The sequence below is a fragment of the Triturus cristatus genome, chromosome 8 (assembly GCF_964204655.1).
Source record: "Triturus cristatus chromosome 8, aTriCri1.1, whole genome shotgun sequence".
In the NCBI taxonomy this organism is placed as follows: domain Eukaryota; kingdom Metazoa; phylum Chordata; class Amphibia; order Caudata; family Salamandridae; genus Triturus; species Triturus cristatus.
Genome location: NC_140591.1, coordinates 1,425,722,258 through 1,425,743,209, shown reverse-complemented (window position 1 = coordinate 1,425,743,209; position 20,952 = coordinate 1,425,722,258). Strand labels below are relative to the sequence as shown.

The 20,952-nt window shown below is 47.2% G+C and overlaps 1 protein-coding gene across 3 annotated transcripts in view; it reads left to right on the top strand.

The window, feature by feature from the left end:
• LOC146805868 (U6 snRNA-associated Sm-like protein LSm2) overlaps positions 1 to 20,952 on the top strand; it is a 103,766-nt gene that overhangs the window by 48,034 nt on the left and 34,780 nt on the right. For all 3 annotated transcript variants that reach the window (XM_085623200.1, XM_085623198.1, XM_085623199.1), the window contains one exon: positions 3,699 to 3,729. In XM_085623200.1, the coding sequence (XP_085479326.1) occupies positions 3,699 to 3,729 (31 nt within the window). The remainder of the gene's footprint in view (positions 1 to 3,698; positions 3,730 to 20,952) is intronic.

Here is a 20,952-nt window from a genome sequence, read left to right as displayed (position 1 = left end):
GAGTCTTTCCTCCAGTGAGGCCTCCGCCTCCCATGTGGCATTTGAATTTGGTTCTCACCCAGTTGATGAAGCACTCCTTTGAGCCGATTAATCGAGCAGATTTGAAATTCCTTTCTTGGAAGGTGGCGCTTCTCCTAGCTCTCACTTCTGCAAGAATGGGTGAATTACAGGCTCTGACAATCCAGGAACCCTTCCTACAATTCAAGAAAAATAGTGATCCTAAGGACTAACCCAAGGTTCATACCGAAGGTGCCTTCGGACTTTCATTTAAATGAGCTGGTGATCCTTAAGGCTTTCTTTCCTCAGCCCTCTACGCCGGCAGAAACAGCACTCCACTCTGGATGTGCAGAGATGTTTGAAGCTCTATCTGGACCGTACTAAAGAATTCCGAAAATCTTAACTGTTTTTCGTTTAGCGCTCCCCGCAAGGGCTTTCCCCTGTCCAAGCAGGGGATTGCTCGGTGGGTGGCCAGTGCCATAAGTTTTTGTCATCCAGCAGCAGGCAAACCCCTGGAGGGTAGAGTCCGAGCACATTCTACAAGGTCCATTGCTTCCTCTATGGCCCTCTTTGCTGGGGTCCAGATCAAAGATATCTGCAGGGCTGCAACTTGGAACAGCTCACACACCTTCACAAGACATTACTGCCTGGATGCCTCGACACAGGAAGACACAGCTGTAGGCCAGGCAGTCCTGAGGAACCTCTCCCATTGAGTGGTGAGCTTTCCTTTCTTCCCTCCTTCCTTTGTTTCTTGTTATTGGCACATTTTGGTTTTGGAATTATATGTATATTTACCTTTATTCTTAAATGTTATTGCACTGTTTTTAACGTTCTTTTGCATGAAGCATTTAAAAAAAAAAAAGGGGGGGGGGGAGAGAAGAGGGAAACACGAGGAAAGAGCAAAATGTGCTTCTGACTGCTAGCTACTCTGATACAAGCTATGGGAATCTATGAAAGTTCCAATACTGGAGTAAGAAAACAAGTTACTTACCTGTAACTTTGGTTCTCCAGTATTGGTAACTTTCATAGATTCCCATGCGCCCACCCTTCTCCCCTGGGAAAGCTCAGTCTTCAGCATGTTTTGTTATACTGTTACACAACGGCTATGAAAATATGAGGCTCTGAGGTTCTCTCAGGAAGGTTCTGTGGGGTGAGGCTATTCTGATTGGTTGTTGCATTACTTCGGTCTCTTTTACAAAAAGATGTGGATATGCTACAAAATGAGATGAGGCCTAGGCCTTTTCTTCTTTTTTGTACCTACTGCTATGTTGTTTTTATTTTACCAAGACTCCCATTCCGACGACGGGGAATGATGCAAGCTATGGGAATCTATGAAAGTTACCAATACTGGAGAACCAAAGTTACAGGTAAGTAACTTGTTTTCTTCTTTCTCGGTAACCTCATAATATTCTGGTATCTTAACTTCAGATATTTTACCGTGTTATTTCCACCTTTTTTCAGTCTGATTCAGTTCCACATTAATACGCAATGACGTGTTCTCTGCACACTTTTAAGGTATTTCTTTTAGATTCATCTGCTCTCCAGCACGTTCAGCATTGCACATTGAGTGCATATAATTACTATTTGGGTATAACGCTTTCTACTTTCATAGTCTTTTCACATGATGCTTTTTTCACGTCTTTTATTTCACGTTTCCCTTCTTAATCCAGGTTATTTTGCACTTTTCATTAACCGTCTTCCACCATTCTCAATCACTTCATGCGTTTCCCTGTCAAAGCCCTATGTAATTTGTCTGTATGAGTTCTAAAAACTTATAAGCAACTGTATATAGCCGTGAGCACGATTTTCTTGAAACACTGATTGTGATTATTAATATTCTAGACTCCCCTGACGAAGGGCAGATTCACGCCCGAAATGCATTGGGAGAAGTGAATATTTATTTGTACAACTGAATTGTCATGCTGCGGAAAGCATCACACGTTTTACATTGAAGAAATTCTGCCATGGATTGAATTAAAAGCAAATTTCAGAGCACATCTTGTATCATTGTGAAGTGATTCTGAGAACGCTCTAACTTAAACATACATCTAACTGTACTCGAACCTTGTGGTTAGCCAGATGTTTGCCAAACGTGGAAAACTGTACAATTCCCCCCCCCCCCCCCCCCCCCCCCCCCAACGCTCGTGTTTCTGCTCCACATGTAGCGTTCATAGGGGAATAACCCCACCTCAACTTGAATCGCGTCCAGTGATCAGTGTTGGGACAGATGGTTGAGTGCTCTAGCACTTCCAAGCGTTGAAGGCATCAACCTAATGCCTTCTTTGTTCCATCCCAGACTGACCAGTTCACCTTAACTTGACTGTTATCTTCATGCCATTCACATGCCTGTCCCCCCTCCACCAGTGACTATAAGGGATTTTACTGTGGTTTACGGCCGAGATGTGCTTTTTGTCTCTCAGTTCTTCTCTGTTTAGATTCCACCCTTATTTCTGTCCTGGTTTTTGCTTCTTGCAATTCCTCCCACATTCTTATTGGGTACCGATGTCATTTGCAGGCTTCTGCAATTTAATTATTAGTTCTCTACATTGCCGAAGGTCCGTTTGTCCATGTAATTAAGTAAGCCTTGCCCGCAGGGTAACCAAGTAAGGGGAAGATACGTATACTTTCATGTAGGAACAATCCCATGGTATGACCATGCCGCCCCCTTTTTTTATCTGGTCTGAGAAATGTTTTTTTGCAAATTGGATCTTCTTTTTTTAAGCTTGTAAATGAATTACAGGACCTTATTTTGCATGACCTCTAACCAGGTCCCATAACAGTGCTGTATTTTCCAGTGTTGTAAAATTCTTACTTTCACCACTTATCTACACACAGTCAACATGTGAGCGCAGTATCCTGTAATTTCTCCTTTCACAAGGATGATGGCAGTGGAATTTAAGGTGGTACAACGGGATTGGAAGATACGGTCACAGTTGTATCTTAATTTGTGAAGTTCATATCTTTAGGCTTTGTGCTGTCGCCACTAGTGAAGCTCTATCACCTTGATGTGCAGAATGTAATATGGAATTCAATACTAGTGTTTAGTGTGGATTTGGGCTGTGACTTTGGCGCGTTGAAGCCGCGAGTGTCTCATGTGTCCCTCAGTCATCATTGGTAATAAATATCACATTAGCTTCTTTTCATCGGCTCGTATAGTTTGAACCATCTATTGCTGAGGAAGGGTTGTGGTAATCGGACACAGTTGAGGCTTTGACCCAGAGAGAGAGACTCGCTGGTGGGTCCCTGTAGGTTCAGCAAGTGGGAAAAATTGGATGTTGTATAAGGGTAAGAAACTACAAAATGCTGATCAGGCGACCTCCCCTGAGTAGGGGTTGAGTTGTCCAATGTTGAAAACAAGTGATGCCACCAAGAACCTAAGACTAACGCAACACTGGAGGTTACCAGGACTGCACCTGGTCCTCCTCTGAATTACAGGAGTGCTAATAGTTGAAGGGAGTTACATTTGGAAGGCCCACCCATCCTCCAGTACTTTGTGTTCTGTTGGCAGTGGCTCTTTCTCACTTTCCATTTCCAGCCAAAGTTTGTGGCGTGTAATTAATCTTATCTGGGAAACTTTTTAGCATATTTTGCTTGGACAATGTAGTGTTATCCGAGAATCTGAAGTTATCCTTACATTGTAAACTGCTTATACTTCCTTGTGAAAGAAGGATGAACGTTAACCCTTCCTTTCTGTCTTTCAGTATCTGCGGCACCCTGCACTCAGTTGATCAGGTAACTTCCCTTTTATCTGCAAACTGCACGCCTGCAAAGAGTTTCGAATAGTTTCACTTTTTTTTTTAATGTACTATTGTTTTTGCACAGCTGATGGAAGCTTTGCATGGAGGACTTAAAGTCCAGAGATGTCCTTGTTCTGCTGGGGTTCAATCGTGTGTGTGTACACAATACCCTTTCCAAATTGGAGTGCTGCATAAATTATGCAAAAAAGCAGATGTAGAACAGCTTCACCTAAACTTGGGTGGGTGGGAGGGGGGGAGAAGAGAGGTATAGATCACACTCTCACTCTCACACACTCTCGCTCTCTCTCACACACACACACACACAAACTTTCTTGCACGAGTGCATTGCTTGACAACCTCGCATTCAGAATCCCTTTCAAAGAGATAAACCTTTGTTTATAATATCCCTGTTTTTCGTGTTTTTGCTTCCCTTGCTCTGCTCCTTGCAATGAAAGAATATCTGCCTATCATTTCCTGCTATTTTAAAAGTGGGCTGAAAATGTGATTTCTTTTTGTGATGTCTTTTCTTGGCTCATGGCACTCGGAGGCTTCTAGGACTGATCAGAAGCAATACTGTTTACTTCCAGTATCCTGGCCACATTACTGATGATTTGATCGTATACTGTGTCTCCAGTGATGCAGAAGTTAACCTCTTCCATGCTCGTGACGGCCGAGAGCAGTCACGCGTCACGGTAGGTGTGTGCGCACGACGGCTCCCGGCCATCCGAATCCCCGCCCACTAATGGAAATGCCCGCACAGCGTGGGAATTCCGCGCGCATGGAAAGGGTTAAGCAGTCCAGCCTCGCTGTAAGAGGATGCAGGGGTGAGCGGTGTCAATACAGATTGCCCAGGCCAGTTCACTCATGTAGAATGTCCAGTTAACTGAACTGTTGGTGATTTCTAGGAGTATGGGTTCCAGTGCACTGCTCGGGGTGTGATCGGAGCCCTTTTGGGCTCTGCATCTTTCAGTGGGGAATAGCAGCTGCCTACAGCCAGGGCTTTAAGTGGGCCGGGTCACACTGGTGCTTGTAACCGGCAGTTTTTTTAAAGGGGCCTCGAAACTGGTCTCTTATCGAGCTCTGTTTTGTACCCTGGTACAGATGGTCTGTTTGTTTCAGACTGCAGTGAGAGCAGGCACCTCGATGTCCACGTGCTCACTTCTCACAAGTGGAGAAGTTACGGCATGATATCATGCCAGGTGAGCGTTGTAGGGGTAGGGAAATCCTTTAGAGAGTCATTTTCTCTCTGGATTTCCCTTTTCTTTTTGAAAGCTTTTTCAATATTATATACAAGCCATAGTTACTGCGTATTTATCTTATGCAACTAACAACCATTGACAAAGCCAACAGTCCTGACTTGTAGGTATGCTGTTACTTGTTATAGCATACATCTGGATGCAATGACAGAAGCAGCAAAGTCCAGCGGCACACTATGCTAAGCACAGATTTTTAGCTTATGTACTTTAAGCCACGCCGTTAATTACATTGGCCACGCCCCTTTGAGAGACCCCCAGTTTTTTCATCCCACTTAAAGCCCTCCTACAGCGATACTAATCTTTAGGGGCTAATATGGCAACAGTTTTATGCTCCCGTTGGACTCAGAAGTTCAATTGATGCGAACAAGGAACTGATTTACGGGTTTGTGTACAACTGCCCCTTCAACAGTTGCATCGAGACCTGTAGGGCATTGTGGTGGTTTCGGTGGCTGTTCATTCCCCTCGAGATTCACTGTGCTGGTCCATCATGCTAGGTGGTCGCTTGTAGGAAGCACAGTTTGAAGACGAGCCTGCGCCTGTCCGTGTCCAGGCACAAGTGAGGCGAAGGTTTCTAAAGTCTCAGTTGGCTCATGTTTTGTACGCTGATGTCTGCTCTCACAGCGGCTCAGCAGTGGTTGCTTCCGTGCTTATGTAGAGGAATGCGCTCTTTGTCCCATAAGGATTTCCTCCGATCATGTTGCTCTGTTACCCTACTTTATCTAAAAGTGCCCGTTTACTATATGCCATCCGAAGAGTATAGAATTGACACCCTGATATCTGCCAGCAGAAGCCATCGCAATATAATAAATACCCTATCGGAGAGCTCGGTGCTCTACTTTGTTTGCAATTAAAACACGTCCCGCCCACATCAGGCCTGCACTGTACTGAGAGGGCATCAACTTGATTTGGGGACATGAGCGGCAAGACAAGAGTATGCTTAAACAGCAGAGATCTAATATTCCCCACTCTCTCCTGTACCTCCCAGGAGCGGAGAGTGGATGTGATGGAGAAGGTGATGGAGTCCGCCTTGTTTCCTCCCTGCCAGTCTGTTCACGGTGGGCAGCCCCCGGACAGAGGCGAGCAGAGGGCTCTTCACATCAGTGTCCGCCTCTGGAGGGCTCCCTTTCATCGGTGACCTCACCCTTTGAGCCCCACCTAACCTGTGCATAGTTCGATGTGTACAATTTGATTAACATGGTTAGTAGCTCCTGTGGCATCCCTGCGTCCAAGAGGGCGCTCCACATTTTATTGCGTGGGACCAAGTCGAATGCAGACTTAAGGTCGATAAAAGCTGCATAAAGGGATCCTCCCCCCTATATTAACTACTTTCCAGTAAATCATAACAAATGTAAAAACTTGATCGATGGTGCTAGTAAAGGGGCGAAAGCCGGCCTGCAGTGGGGATAAAATCTCATACTCCTCAATCCACACTTGGATTCTACTGAGGAACAACCTAGCAGTTAGTTTCTGCATTGAATCAATAAGGCTGATAGGCCTATAATTGCCAGGTAGCGAGCGACCGCCCTTTTTAAATATCGGAATTATGACTGCTCCAGACCATGTATCAGGGATGGGCGCACCACTAGCTATGGCATTCGCTAAAAAGGTGATGTAGGTGACCCAGTTCTCTTTATCATGCTGAAACAAGTCCGCCGGTATGCAATCCGGATCTGGTGCCCTTCCTTTCGGTATCAATGAGAGAACCTTCTCTACCTCAGAGCTGTCAAACGGTAAAGTGGTAGGGGTGAAACCAAGTTGGGGGTGAGTAGAGAGATTATTTGAATTAGAAAATTGTGCTTCAAAGTACGCAACCCACGATTCTGGTGCTACATGATTGACTGGTATGTGTGGTGTTCCATTGCTACACCACTTAACTACCTGACAGAATTTGACCATATCCCTCTGATTACTAGCTTCATGCAAGTCAAGCCAGTGTTTGTCGTCCCATTCCTTCTCTGCTGTTGATTTAGTTGCTTTATACCTGGCCCAGGCCGTTCTAACCGCACCTATATTTTTGGATCTAAGGGCGTTCATTAGTACCCGGTATGCCACTCTACATGACTTATTGTACCAGGAAAGCTGTTTTTACACCTGGCTTTTTCTTCCTTGAAATAGGCTTGATAAAGGGTTTTAAACTAGAGAATAGCTCACTATGGACATTTGGGACAGTGCGGTTAATATCCTTCTGGGTGGAGCTGTTGTTGAGAATAGCAACCGAATGGGCAACCATAGATTTAATCTGCTCCAAGTCCCCTTCTCTTTTAACCAGCCTTGCCCATCTGACTCTCCTATCATCATTTGAAACTACTGCTTCCAATTGGGTGTGTGCAACATCCTTATTGTCTAGCGGGCTCAGAGCCTTGAGTGATCATAACAATGGGTCATGATCACTTTCGGTCTGTTCAACAACCGACATGTCTTGTAAGTGAGCCCAGAATTCCACATTGAGAAGGATATAATCTATCCTGCTGCTTCTCACACCATTATTAAAAGTATACGCACCCTTCCGGTCCGACTCTGTCCTCCCATTTGCAGCACTCACTCGCTTCTCCAGGCACAGCCCCTTGAGCTGTAATGCTGCTTCTCTCCATTTATTAAGTGGGCTGAGGTCTAATGGGGGAATGTTCCATTGTAAGTCCTCATCAGAGGTTAGATTGCCATCCTCTTGGTCAAGGGTTTCAAAAGAACAGTTAAAGTCGCCCGCTATGATCATGTTCCAACCTTCTCTCCTGCTATCCAAGCGTCTATCAAGAAGGGCAACTGTCTCGGAGCGCGTCCCACCCGAAATTGAATATTCATTAAAAGGGACTCGTACCTGCTGCCTAGGCCATTCTTTTATTGTTGGGCGCCTGAGCTAGTCCGAATTGTGTCACCTGTTGGAAGAGTGATGGTTAGCATTCGTGTAGATATTGTCATTAGCAGCGCTGGAATGACAGCGGGTGGTGCGAGCTGCGGGGGCCTCATGACGAGTGTCCTGGCACTTATTATTATTTTACAAATTAAACACTGCAAAGATCCATTCAAAAAGTATTCAGTGCTCCCTCAGATGAAGACCAGCGCCTTGACGCCCTTACGGGTAAGTAGTCGCACTTTATTATTATTATTAAGGCGATTTTTAAAGGGCACGATTACCAAATAGGTGTCCTGGCGCTCAAGCCACTTGATTAATTGAAGGCCGTTTCGGGCCTCCATCTTTCATCTAATCTGGAGATGCTGTTCCGTAATGGGAGTGATTCTACAATCTAAAAACATATATTCTAATCAGCTGTGGCATTGTGGGTTCCAGGAAGCTGCTGCTGCATGCTTTGTGCTGTTTGTGGTCCACTTGTAGGTGCTGTCTTTAAACCCCGCTGCCACCCACAGTCGATCTGGACATTTAAGCCACAGAGGCTGTTTGTCTATGTCTAGCCACAAGATCATCCTGACATCTGGGAGACGACCAGCAATAACCACAGATTTACAAAGGCCCCATCAATGCCACCACTCAATTGTTAGGCCAAGCGTAGGCATGAAGTATCTGCTTGGGGGAGGGGGGGGGGGGTGTCTTGCAGCATGCCCATTACTTCTCACTGGTTCCTTCCTGTGCCTTTCAAAATGCCTTGTTTTTCAGAGATCAATCCTTACCATTTGTCCCTCCTTCTGCTCAATTGTTCTGTCCCATGCTACTGGCCCTCTTACATAGCTAATTTTGCGTCTGGACATTTACTTTCAGGCACTATTTTCTTTGCAGTGGTTTCCGGGCGTAACCCCAGCTCACGTGCCTTCACTTGCTCTGTTCCTCTGTAACGTCACTTTTGCATGCTTAGGAGTGTCTTCGTTTTATTTTCTGATTGCTCACAAATCTTTCGTCAGACCTGTGGGTCTTACACAAGAATCCTATCATGCTAAAACTATGTTTTAAAATAAATCTGTTGTCAATGGAACGTGTGACAAATTTTTACGGTGTGCAGAGTGTTACAGCTCGTTGAGAGTTATGAGGTTAATCCAGGTGACAGGCAGTCCCTGAAATCGAAGCCTCTTCCACATGGCCTTGAGGTGTCTCCTGATTGTAGTGACAGGACGAATAACATTTTTCTTCATGCTGGAGTGATGTCTTCATCTGCACTAGCTGGGAGGTTGATACATAAGCTATTCAGAATGTTCTGGAATCTCAGACTCTCACCAAAAAGAAAACAAGCATTTGCAATGCAATAGGTCTCGCATTGCTGAAAGGTTACCCTAATGGTGTTGTAAATAATAATGCAATGCCAATAGCTCAAACTTTCAGTAATGCGAGACCTGTTGCATTGCAGATACTTGCTAGTGTTTCTCTGTAGTGGTGGCCATAGCTGTATTCATGCCAACCCTCCTGATTCAAGCGGGACACAAAGCTAGTCTCCCGATTCCTGCATTCCGAAACCCTATGTGGATTGCTGAATCATGATCTGCTGGAAACAAAGCAAAAGAGAAATGGTAATGCAAGTCGCGCATGCTCCCATCTCCCTCTCCAAGAATTACCTCTGACATTAAAGGTTAGCGCTTTGTAATTAATTAGAGTGCGTGACACGCTGCTGCATGTTTTTTTTTCTTATACATGGGCATACAAAATCAGAGTTTAGAACTTAGTTTTTGTTTTGTGCTATGTTATTAAACTGCCAGAAATGAAATGCTGATTGTCTGTCACCGTACATGCCATTGGATCCCATTCCGGCCTCTGCTTAATCTAAGTCAGTGGGGTAAATACATTCTCCCGACTGTTTTCTAAATCTCCCACTTGCCTGCTCTAAAATGTTGACATGTAAGTAGCTGTGCCTCCTATAATCCAAAAATATTAGGCGAAAGAGCAAGCAAGTCACAAGGGAAAAAAAACATGTATTTTTGCAGTCTAGTCAGCCTTTAGTGTTCCACGTTAGTAGATGCATGCTACTCTAGTGCGGAAAGGCGCTCTCTATACCATGATAGAATTCGGATCTCACAGACCTGGGTGCTCTTGACAGCCACTAGCATAAAAACATTATCTGACCTTTTGAAACGTCTCGTGACTGTAAGAGAATTATTTGGGGTGGGCAGTCTCCACTTAAAGGAATAATGACACTAACTTGTCAGAGCGAGCCCCAAACTCACTGAATTAACCTGTACTCAACACTGCGGTAAATATGGCACAGAACATACAGGCAATCTGGTAAGAAAGAGATTTTTTTTTTTAGAACAAGCATTGGCAAAGGCAACAGGTCCGGCTGAGGTGGTCGATACATTTAATTTTTTGTATTTCAAGCATGCACTAAAAAAATAAAAGGGGGAGTGAGAAAATGTACTGACATCTAAACATGGCCGCCACATGCTTTCAATAATAAATTTAGAAAACATTCAATCTTGTGGCAGTTCGGCTAGTGATTTTTAAATAACAAGCCTGCTGTGTGTACAGAGCATTTTTTTTTTAAATTATGATTTTTGTGACGCACACAAGAATATATCACGACCTATCCAAGCACTCAAATTGCAGACAGCTACGGTCTTTTAATGTCACTGAAACACTTTATAGCAGCAAGTTAAACAAGCATTTGCAATACAATAGGTCTGGCAGTTACTCGAGTTAAAGCTATTGGCATTGTAATGACGCCTTTTATTTGTTTTTGAAATGAAAGCTAAAATAAAAGTCATTGTTATTTGCAATGTCAATAGCTCAAATTCGCGTAAATGCGAGACCTATTGCATTGCAAATGCTTTTTTTGGTAGGCACAGGGAGGTTAAGTGATTTGCCCAGAATCATAGGGTGTTGAGCCTACACCAAGACTCTAACCTGGTTCCCAAATTCTGAAGATCGGGCCGTTGGGCCTAGTAGAGTTGCCCTGGCAGTAGAAGGTTGTAGGATATGATTTACGTTAGGTGTGTGGTATTGCTGCTTCAGCGCCTGAAAATGACTGAATTTCCAGCACGCTTCCGAGTGGAAACAATGTCCTATACCTCAATTACAGACTTTTCCTCTGTTATTGACATATTTGGAATAAGAGGGATCGAATTTAGCCTTAGTCAGCCGAAGAACAGGGGCCTGCAGCCCGACAATAGGAGGCAGACGCCATCATATTTTATTTTAAAAACTAGGGCAGCCGCCGCTGCTGAAATACCACAGCCAGTCGTGTCCCCAGAGTTTCAAAGAGCATCTCCGACTGTGACGCAGAAACTCGCTGTTCGCACAGTTCTCCAGAACTGGCACCAGACACGGAAAGCCCTGTTAAACCTACGTGTAATTTAAACCTTCTGTTCTTTATAAAAAATAAAAAAGTTGAAATTAATGTGAATGAAACCTTAAGTGCAGTTGTGTGAAAAATTGGAGAGGAAAACCTGTGCGTTTTCAAGGGATGGGCCCCTATTTCGCTGACTTCCCAGGCTGCAGCAGTGCAAGTGTGTGCTGCCCTGTGCATCTTAATAATTGCAGGACTCCGCACAATCTTTACAATCTCTGTGGCAAGGAAGGGCATGCCGGTCGCTTAACTGACTCTTTGCGTTGAAATGCCCCATAATGCCTTGATTCACTTCGCCAAAGCTGGCCAACAGGCTCATATTCATCTGCATAGTTCACCATAGACACTTAAATTTACTCGACAAAAGATGACTATTGCGTTGGACGGAGGATGTGACGTCAAATTTGTAACTGCTTTTCTATATTACTTGGACATTTGCCAATGACAGAGTTAGACTGTATAATATTTTGCTATAAGCCAAGTCTCTGCAGCGGCTAATATTCCTAGATAAATCTTTGTGGCACAAAGGAGAGTACTAAACAGGGCCCAACTGGGACATACATTCAGCCTGCCTAAAAAAAACAAGCAGGGCAGCGCGACAACCGCGCTAATTGGAAACAGATGGCACGGCTGCTCGCTACCACAAGCTGTAGGCCGTGGGCGGATACATGCACCTGCCTTTGGCCAATTGCGGGCTTTCAATTTTTGAAAGCCACACGCAATGGCCAATCACTTCAGCTTTTCAGCTAACCCATGCGTGTGGCTTTTTTTAGCCACATGCACAAGTTTGCTGAAATGCTAAAGCGATTCCAAAAGGTCGTTTTCTAGGGCAGTGCGCTGCGCTAGGCTTGACCTAAAAAGCAGATATAAAATAAATCCCGATCTGAGCAGTTGAAATGAATAGCCGGCATTTTATAAAATGAAAAAATAAATGAAAAGCACCTTGTGAATAGCTTTGTGCAGTCACTCTGAAGTGTGTCAATGGTTAAACTGGGCTACCCCATGACGTATGCTGTGGTGGGTAGAGGCAAAATGTGCATGACCTTCACCCAACCAATGGGTGAATCTTGCTGATTTAAAGCACCACATGTGGTTATATATTTTTTTTTTTAAAAAAACAATAGTCTAGTAACACTGCTTAACCTGTCTCGAATGACAGAAAAAGGTTCATTGTTTTGTGTGATGATGCCTCAAATGTTGTGTACTTTGTTCAAAGAGACGATATTTTCTGTACAGTGGTGGGAGCACTGCAAGAAACTTTTAAGGTACCAACAGTTGACGCTCAGCACAACCACCTTCAGCACTATGCAAATGATCCTCCGTCCTTTTTAAAGCTAATTTTTAATACAATTTCTAGTAAAATGCCCAGAATCTCTTAAAAGTCTTCCTGGAGGTGACACAAGGTCTGTGAGTGACAAAACAAACATTGCCATGCTACACTGAGATCTACACATCATAGTGACCTGTAGATTGTGTCGCTCGGTATACTGTCACAGATTACACATTTGAAATGTTTCATAACTCATATTGGTGTCAGTCTCTTAATTTATGTACTGTATCACAACAGCTGAGAAATTGAAATGTCAAACATATGACATCACTTAAAACTTTTTAAAACACTTGCCATTAAATACAAGCTCAGTTAATGAGCAATCCAATACTTTCCCTGGATGAAGAGCCCAACTTTACATTTAACATTCAATATAACACAAAATATGCTGGAAAAATTACAATAATGTATTCTTGGAAAGTAAACGCAAAGCTCTGCTAAAATTCATGATGCATTTACCCATATCTGTAGCCTTTGTGTCTGGGAGCCTTTTAATCCTGAATAATAGTGTTTTTCAGCCCTAATGTTCAGGTCCATTTTCAGGATCGAACCGTCTAGGAGTCAGTTTCATGAACGTTACTTTGAGGACCTCGTGCTTAAAAATGAAAACACACTTTGCAGCTTCCACCTACTGGTGTGAGTTCCCCATGCGTGAGTTATAACACTCCTCTTTGTGTTTGTTCTTAACATTTCTGGTTTCGGAAAAAGTTCTGGTATTCAAAGAGAGGCCATAGAGTGGACTGCAGCTTTAACACTGTGCTTCAGAGAACCGAGTCCGGCTGCAGCTTTAACACTGTGCTTCAGAGACCCGAGTCCAGCTGCAGCTTTACCACTGTGCTTCAGAGACCCGAGTCCAGCTTTACCACTGTGCTTCAGAGACCCGAGTCCAGCTGCAGCTTTACCACTGTGCTTCAGAGACCCGAGTCCAGCTACAGCTTTAACACTTTTCCTCAGAGATCCAAGTCATGCTGCAGCTTTAACACTGTGCCTCAGAGACCTAAGTCACGGTAGTCACACTACCCACATGGTACAAAGTTACTACGAATGAGCAAAATACAGAAAAGAGTTAGCCTACAGCGTTGTTTGTAGGCTTGATAGAGAAAAGAAAGGACAAACAACCGGCTACACTTTCATGTCTTTCTCCTGTTTTTGTACCTTGTCGATCGCTTTCCCTACAACTAACAAAGAGCTTTAGCAGCTGCTCATTGGGGTACGAAGCTCTAAAAAGTGCATACCTATAAAATACCACAAGCAACTAGGCAGGAAGATGAACTTCCGTAAGTGCACTGCTAGAGGGAAACTTATACAAGTACTGAAAAGAATTCCAATAAATTTCTTCATATTGTACTGTCTGTGACTGCAGGAGGAAAGCCACAGACATGCAGAGCATTACACTTGTGTGAACTGTAAGTAACAGTAGGAAACCGCTTAATACCAGCCAAACATTAACACAATCAGCTGACACCTTTAATAGCGCGCAGGAGTGAGGATGAGGCGGAGGCGGTGAGTGTGAGCGACAGAGGCACCAGTGAAGTATGGAAATGATCATTTGGCCACTGAAGCTGTGTGTGCAGACTTGCTCCTTGTGAAAGGGCAAAATGCAGTCACTCAGTTATGTTAGCCAGTGGGCAAAGTAGACTGACCCATTACCCATGCTGTATGCTGCAATGGACAGAACAACAAACCGGTGATTGAAGGAAGCGGGCTGAAAGCCTCTTTAAGTAAGTGCATTTATTACACATATAATTATAATAAAATCAAAAGGTCTTGGCTATCACCAGACCGAAAATTAAAGTAAAACGCATTAAATAAAATGACACCCAAACAACAAAAATCCAAAAGGGGGAACCCAGGGAGATGGCATTTTTAACATAAGTGAAAATGGTGCCAAAAAGCACTAAGTGCCAAAGGTCTATGGAAGATATAAACTTTGATGTAGATGCAATATCAGGCCAACCTTGATGGATCGTGGGGGAGATGCACCAAGCGCGTTTGTCCCGGTTGAAGATTTTTACCGCCTGACAATTTTTTATTTTTTATTTCTTTCAAAATCCTTCAGCAGAACAATCCTGACGCATCCGAGTAAGGTAAATCAAATCCGATACCTTTGCCACGAAGTCACCCTGACAGCTCTAGAGGTCTTGGAAATGCAAGCATTTTCCAAGTCTCAACCTTGCAGAGTTTCTGGAACGGCTCTTCTAGGTTACTAGGTTAGGCAGCAACTGCCTTTGAAGAAGCCATTTCATCCACATTGCATGTGGTCGTCCCTTTAGCTAGGGTTAAAATTAAAGGGACAGCTTCGCCATGGTTTACGGCAACATTAAAAACTGACCAACAATCTTGCAGAACAGCCGAACGCCAGTGGAGGAAAATTAAAACTGATGCAGATCGAATAAAATATAAACAAATTCATAATACTTCAATAAAGAATATTAAACTAGCAAAAAAGTTGTATCTGACAGAGTAAACCATGCAGCCCACTCCAGTAAAGAGCTCTACATAATATTTAAAGAGTTTACCTCTCCCCACGTAGAGCAGTCTCCTATCATCCCTATGCAAAAATGGGTAGATTCTATATCCTTCTTTTTTTGATGATAAAGTTAGAACCATTTATTCATCTTTTCCCCAAGATGAAATAGACTTTCATCAACATAATACAAGCCTGTTCACGCCACCTTCACAGCTGGAATTAAACAGTGTGCCCCTGCTGTTGGAATTTGAACCCCTAACTGTCGAAGTGTTAGGCGGCCTAATCAAGATAAAATCAGGCTCGCCCCGGCATGAAAATCAGGCCCCAAATTGTAACTACACTCACCGAGATTTTTAACATGTCATTGGAACAAGCCAGGGTCCCCACTTGATGGAAAACTGCCCAAGTCCAGCCTAGTCTAAAAAAACTCACATCAGACCTCAGTCTACCAGGGGAGCGTGGCTTGGATGCCGATGAGGATGGTTGCGTGAGCCGAGAGCTCCGCGCCGACCTCACCGCTTATCCTGCACGGTGAGCCGAGCTGGCTCTTCTGTAACCCTGTTAGGGCTCCTCCAGCTGCGGGAGCCTGCACAGCACGGACTTGGGTGCTTTAATTCTGCCTGAGAGCGAGCCGAGCGGCGAAACGAAGAGGAGGAAGACCCGGCCGGCATAGAAAGAAAATGGCGCCCGACTCCAGAGCTCGAATACTAGGGAGTGCCGGAGGGGAGGCGTAGTTTGGAGCCCTAGAGGGATGAGGGCTCTCCCCCCACCCTTATGAGCGGCGAGTTCCTGCAGCGGGATCTGGGGCCCCTCCCCTCCCCTGTGCACCGTGAGGAGAGTGAAGTGATTACTGGCAGCACGGCCCCTGGGGGGTCGTAGGAGTGTCTGCCTGCAATGTCGCAGTAAGTTACTGGCAGAAGAGGAGCGGGAAGGACTGCGCCTTGCCCGGTGTATCGGAAAAGACGGGCGGGGGTCCCGAAACTGTTGGCTGCGCTCGAGTCGGGGGTGAGACTGGCCTCTGTGCTCGGCTGTAGCGGGCAGACTCAGCCGCTGTCTGTTTGTTGGGCTGCGAGAGGGATCCCGGCCCTGCCTGCTGCGAGGCCCTGTTCTACCCCGCGATCTGCTGCGGGTGCCTGTAGCGGGATCCTGGCCCCCTGAGTGTTACGAGGAGGGAGCGGTGGCTGACGGTGCGGCCCCGGAGGGGAATATTGGAGACACCCGGCGGCCAAAGCGGAGAGCAGTGCCGGCGGTAGAGAGACGGGGAGGACTATACAGTGCCAGGGGAGTTACCAGAGTGGACGTGTGGAGACTCTGGCTCCGGTGGCCCGCGAGCAACTCCTGCACTAGCGGTGCGGGCGGAGTTGGCTGCTGCCTACTTACTGGACCGCGAGTGGGGATTCAGCCCTGCCTGCTGTGGGGGGCCTGCTCTACTCCGCGAACTGGGGCAAGCAGAGGAAGCTGTAACGTGACACTGGGGCCCTAACCCTGTGACATTGGGGCGAAGTGGAGCTGCCCATAATTTGGCGGGCGGGCGGAGGAGTGAGCTTGCCGGTTATTCCAGTGTGGGCGGATCGTTGCGGTAGAGCTGTTTGGAGGCTGCGGGTGGAACTCCGGAGCCAGCGGCAGGGGCTGGATGTGGCGGGGCCCCCAGCTGGTGGTGTATGAGTGGATTGAAGAGAGCTGTGGCACCACGGACTGGAGGAGTGACTGGCAGGGTGCTCCGTGGTGATTGCGTGGTGATAGCGGGAGTAACGACGCTAGTGGGCAGAAGTGATTGTCCCCTGCGGCTTGCAGCGGCATGGGCCCCAGGATTGGGAAACTTGTTTGGTGGCGTACTTTTGGATCTCCCTCCTGTGGAGGCTGGCTCTGTAGGCAGGGGAACCCCGCTGGATTATCTCAAGCGCGGGGGGGTTCTTATGAGGCTGCGGTGGTCCTGCTGGATCTGATGCACCCTTGCCTGGCGGCTAGGGGTTTCCCCTGAGAGTGGATTGTCCAGTCGGGATGCTTGCAGGATGTGGAGACTGGTGAGGACACCGGGAGCGTTGTGGACGGAGGGGGCTGACGACTCGGAGACCCCATGCTCCCGACTAACAGGGGGGACCCATGTCACCAGATTATAGGAGGCACTGGATGGTGAGGCCAGGACTGGGAGCCAAGCCATCTGACACCCATGGGCAAGCCACAGGGCCGACTGTGGGCTACCCCGGAGCCGGAGGAAGGGGCAGTGGAAGCGAGATGTGGTTGAGCCGCCACCGGAAGGGCTGATGCAACAGCAGGTGGATCAGATCCTCCGAGCAATTACGGATACAAAGGAGGCACTCCAACAAGACATTGCTCCAGTATCACTGGGACTGGGACTCCTACGGGCAGATCATGTGAAGTTGACCGAGTGAAGCAAGCTGAGGCTACCTTGGAGGTCTTAGAACTGGCTCAGAAGGCAATGGATGCTAAAATGGGAGAAGTCACTCGCAGGCTCCAAGTGCTAGAAAAGAGGGCCGAAGATGTTGAAGGGCGTAATAGACGGAACAACATCAGGATAGTGGGCCTTCCAGAAGGAGTGGATGGGGACAGCATGATAGACTACCTGGAACAGTGGCTGCACACTGAGGTTGCCCCCTGAGGGCCTGACACCATTTTACACCTCGGAGAAGGCGCACAGGGTGCCTGCTCGCCCATTGGCGCCTGGGAGACCGCCTAGACCTCTGGTGGCCCGCTTGCTTCATTATAAGGACATGGATATACTGCTTCATAAAGCACGCACCGCAGGCCCATACAGAGTGGACAATAATAATGTGTCACTGTTCCCGGATTATACTTTTGATGTACAGCGACATTGAGCCTCGTTTCTGGCGGTCAAGAAGGCCCTCCGAGTCGAAGGCATTCAATACTCCCTGATGTTCCCGGCACGCCTGCGAGTGACTTTGGATGGCAAGATGTTCTTCCATAATGACCCCGATGAAGCATGGAGCTGGTTGGAAACCTACCGGGCAGGGACGAATGGAGCAGAAGGGGCAGGGGCTCGGACAGCGGAGGCACCGCGACCGCGCCGCACAAGGTGTAGCAGACAACGGCATCCTGGGACACAGAAACCTTTCACAACACAGACTGAGAAAGAGAGGTCGGCGGCCTGGCAAGCCGTGACAGATCTCGCAGGCGAGCGGCACAACGCTGCTTAGAGTGACGACTCGGAAAAGGGGTCGGTGGGTCGGATTCTGATGGGACAGACGCAGGGAGTGTCACTCTACTGCATGTCACTCCAGGGACGTCTGACTTGATCACTGATGCCTGACTTTATGCACTGTCTCAAGTGGCTAGTAAGCGGGGTCGAAAGGTCCAGGTACTGTTGCTTTTGGGAAGGGGTGATTGGGTGCGGTTCAGAGGTTCGGTGGGCTTGGGCGAGGTGATATACGCCCTGTGCAGTTGGCCGTCTGTCTTTATTGTTATAGTGGGGTTGGCGTTGGGATGCAGTGAAGCAGCGGGCCAGATCTTCTTGGCGTTAAAGCTCCCCCCCCCCCCCCCCCCCCGTTGAGTGAATCCCTGATAGCTACCAGAGGGACTGTCTGTGGTTAGTTTGGATGGGTACTAGCCGTCTAGAGCCTGTTCTGGGGTGGGGAGGGGGGAGACATTTTGGGGTTGTTTTTGGGATTGTTCGAGCCACCGGTGTGTTAATGCAGGAAGTGCAGTTGAGGAACAGAGATACTCCGCATTATGGGGATGTTGGAAATACCCACTCCCACACCGGAAGGGTGGTGGTGGGCTCCCCGAACACACTGTGGTAGCTTGGCTCGAGTGGTCAGGAAACAGGCACCGTGCTAAGCATACAATACACCCATACAATAACCATGCGTGCATCCGTTCCAAAAACGACTCTACACCGTAAAAATTATGAAAATATCTTTCTTTATCTTTTTCTCTTGGTTGCTGATTGGAAAAATAGATAAGACAATCACAATATACAAGGCTTATTAAATAGTGCAGGTCAAATAAATACTGGCTTAATGATTCAATAAATAGGGGAGATCATACATATTAAAGACATAAATATAAGTGCAGTTAATACAAGCAATTAAATATTCCGAGGCAATAAATACTGTACCAATAAATATTGTGAAGCAATAAATAGGTTAAACACAATAAATACAGTGCCCCCAATAAATAATTAAAAGCATACAGTGACACTCATATAATCAGATCACCTTTGAGATTACTATGGGCTAATTTGGCCCAGGCACAGCTTGTGGGGATGTGGAAGGCTGGAGGGTGTCTAATCCCTGGCTTGGACAAGGCTGAGGCCTAAACTGAGGTAGATCAAGGGGGGGAAAAACCAGAGACCTGGCTCTCTCACTCTACACAACCCCTCTAAAGTAGTCTCAGCTCACCCCTGGCACAGTCCAGCTGGTTCCAGCACCTCTCTAACCCCTAGAGTAGTCTCTTAGGATTCCACAGGGCCTTTGGCGCCCACTATTCCACTTACTGCCCTTTTTCTGAGGTTCCGACGCCGCTGGAGTCGTGTCGACGCCGTGAGGCGGATCCGGTCCGATGTCGGCGGCCTTGGCACAAAGTCAGTTCCTGACGACGCCGTTAGGCGGCTCCGGCTCGATGTCGGCGGCCTCGGGCAGTCTTTACTCGATGTCAACTTCGGGCGGCTCCGGTCCGATGGCGACCTCGGCTTCGATGACGACGGCCGGCCTGGCCTCGATGTCGACTTCCGGCGACTCCGGAGTGCGATCTCCACTCCCGACCTCCGGTGCTCCTCTCCTCAGGTTCCCGGCGACTCCGGAGTGCGACCTCCACTCCCGACCTCCGGCACGATTCTCCTCGGTCTCCGACGACTCCGGAGGGCGGACTTCACTCCCCCGTTGACGCCGCTCTCTCGACCTTGGTTAACTTCCTCCTCGACCTCTGGTACACCTCACGTCCTCCGTCGGCGCCCCCTTACGATCTCTGGCGGCTCTGGGCACGACGTCTGCTTTTCCAGTCAGCGCCGCTTCTCCACCTCAGGCTCCAGGTATCCAGGCTACTCGACGTCCGGCTCCAGGGAAACCAGTATTCAGGTCAGGATCTTGCTGTTCTGGGTTTCTAAGGCCTGTTCCTGCTGTCCAGGTCCTTAAGATGGTTTTTCCTAATTCTTCCCACACAGGGCTCCAGGCTGGGCTCAGTCAGAAGGGACTAGTATCACGGGTGGGTTTATGGACCCCACTCCAGGCACAAGTTTCCACCCCTGCTGCTTCACTCCTTCCTCCTTCAAGTTTCTGCTGCTCACTCCTCACCAGTCAGGTGCCAACTGCCAGCTCCAACTGCCAACTCTCTGTCTTAGCTTCCCAACATTCTAAACCGCCTCCAACGGTCACAGAGTTCTGGAATGTTCTGGAAGGTGCTAGTAGGTTCCAGTGGATGCCGGTGATGTCACAGGTGGCCACCATTTTGTGCTCCAGGCCCTCAGACAGAAGTTTCAGGGGTAGATAAAATGGCTCCCTGAATCTGCATCAACACTAAAAAGTCTGGTGGTTCCCAAAAAGGAAAAATTACCAACAGGGTTTGAGGCAAGAGTGGGACAAAATAAATAATGATGAGGAGGGACCACCCAAAGGGCTGACAGGTCTAACACGCGTCCCCCCCAGCTGAAAGTGGGGAGAGCTACCCAACCCCTTGGGAGTTCTCATCACTAAGGCGGAAATACCTTGAGAGACCGTCTGCATTGGCGTGGTCCACTCCAGGCCGATGTTCCACCTGAAAGTCCATTCCCTGTAGGGAGATAGACCACCTCAACAACTTGGGATTCTCCCCCTTCATCTGCATCAGCCAACGAAGGGGTCGGTGGTCGGTCTGAACTAGGAAGTGCGAGCCAAACAGGTATGGCCGCAACTTCTTCAGAGCCCATACCACTGCAAAGGCTTCACGCTCTATTGCACTCCACTTCTGTTCCCTGGGGAGTAGTCTC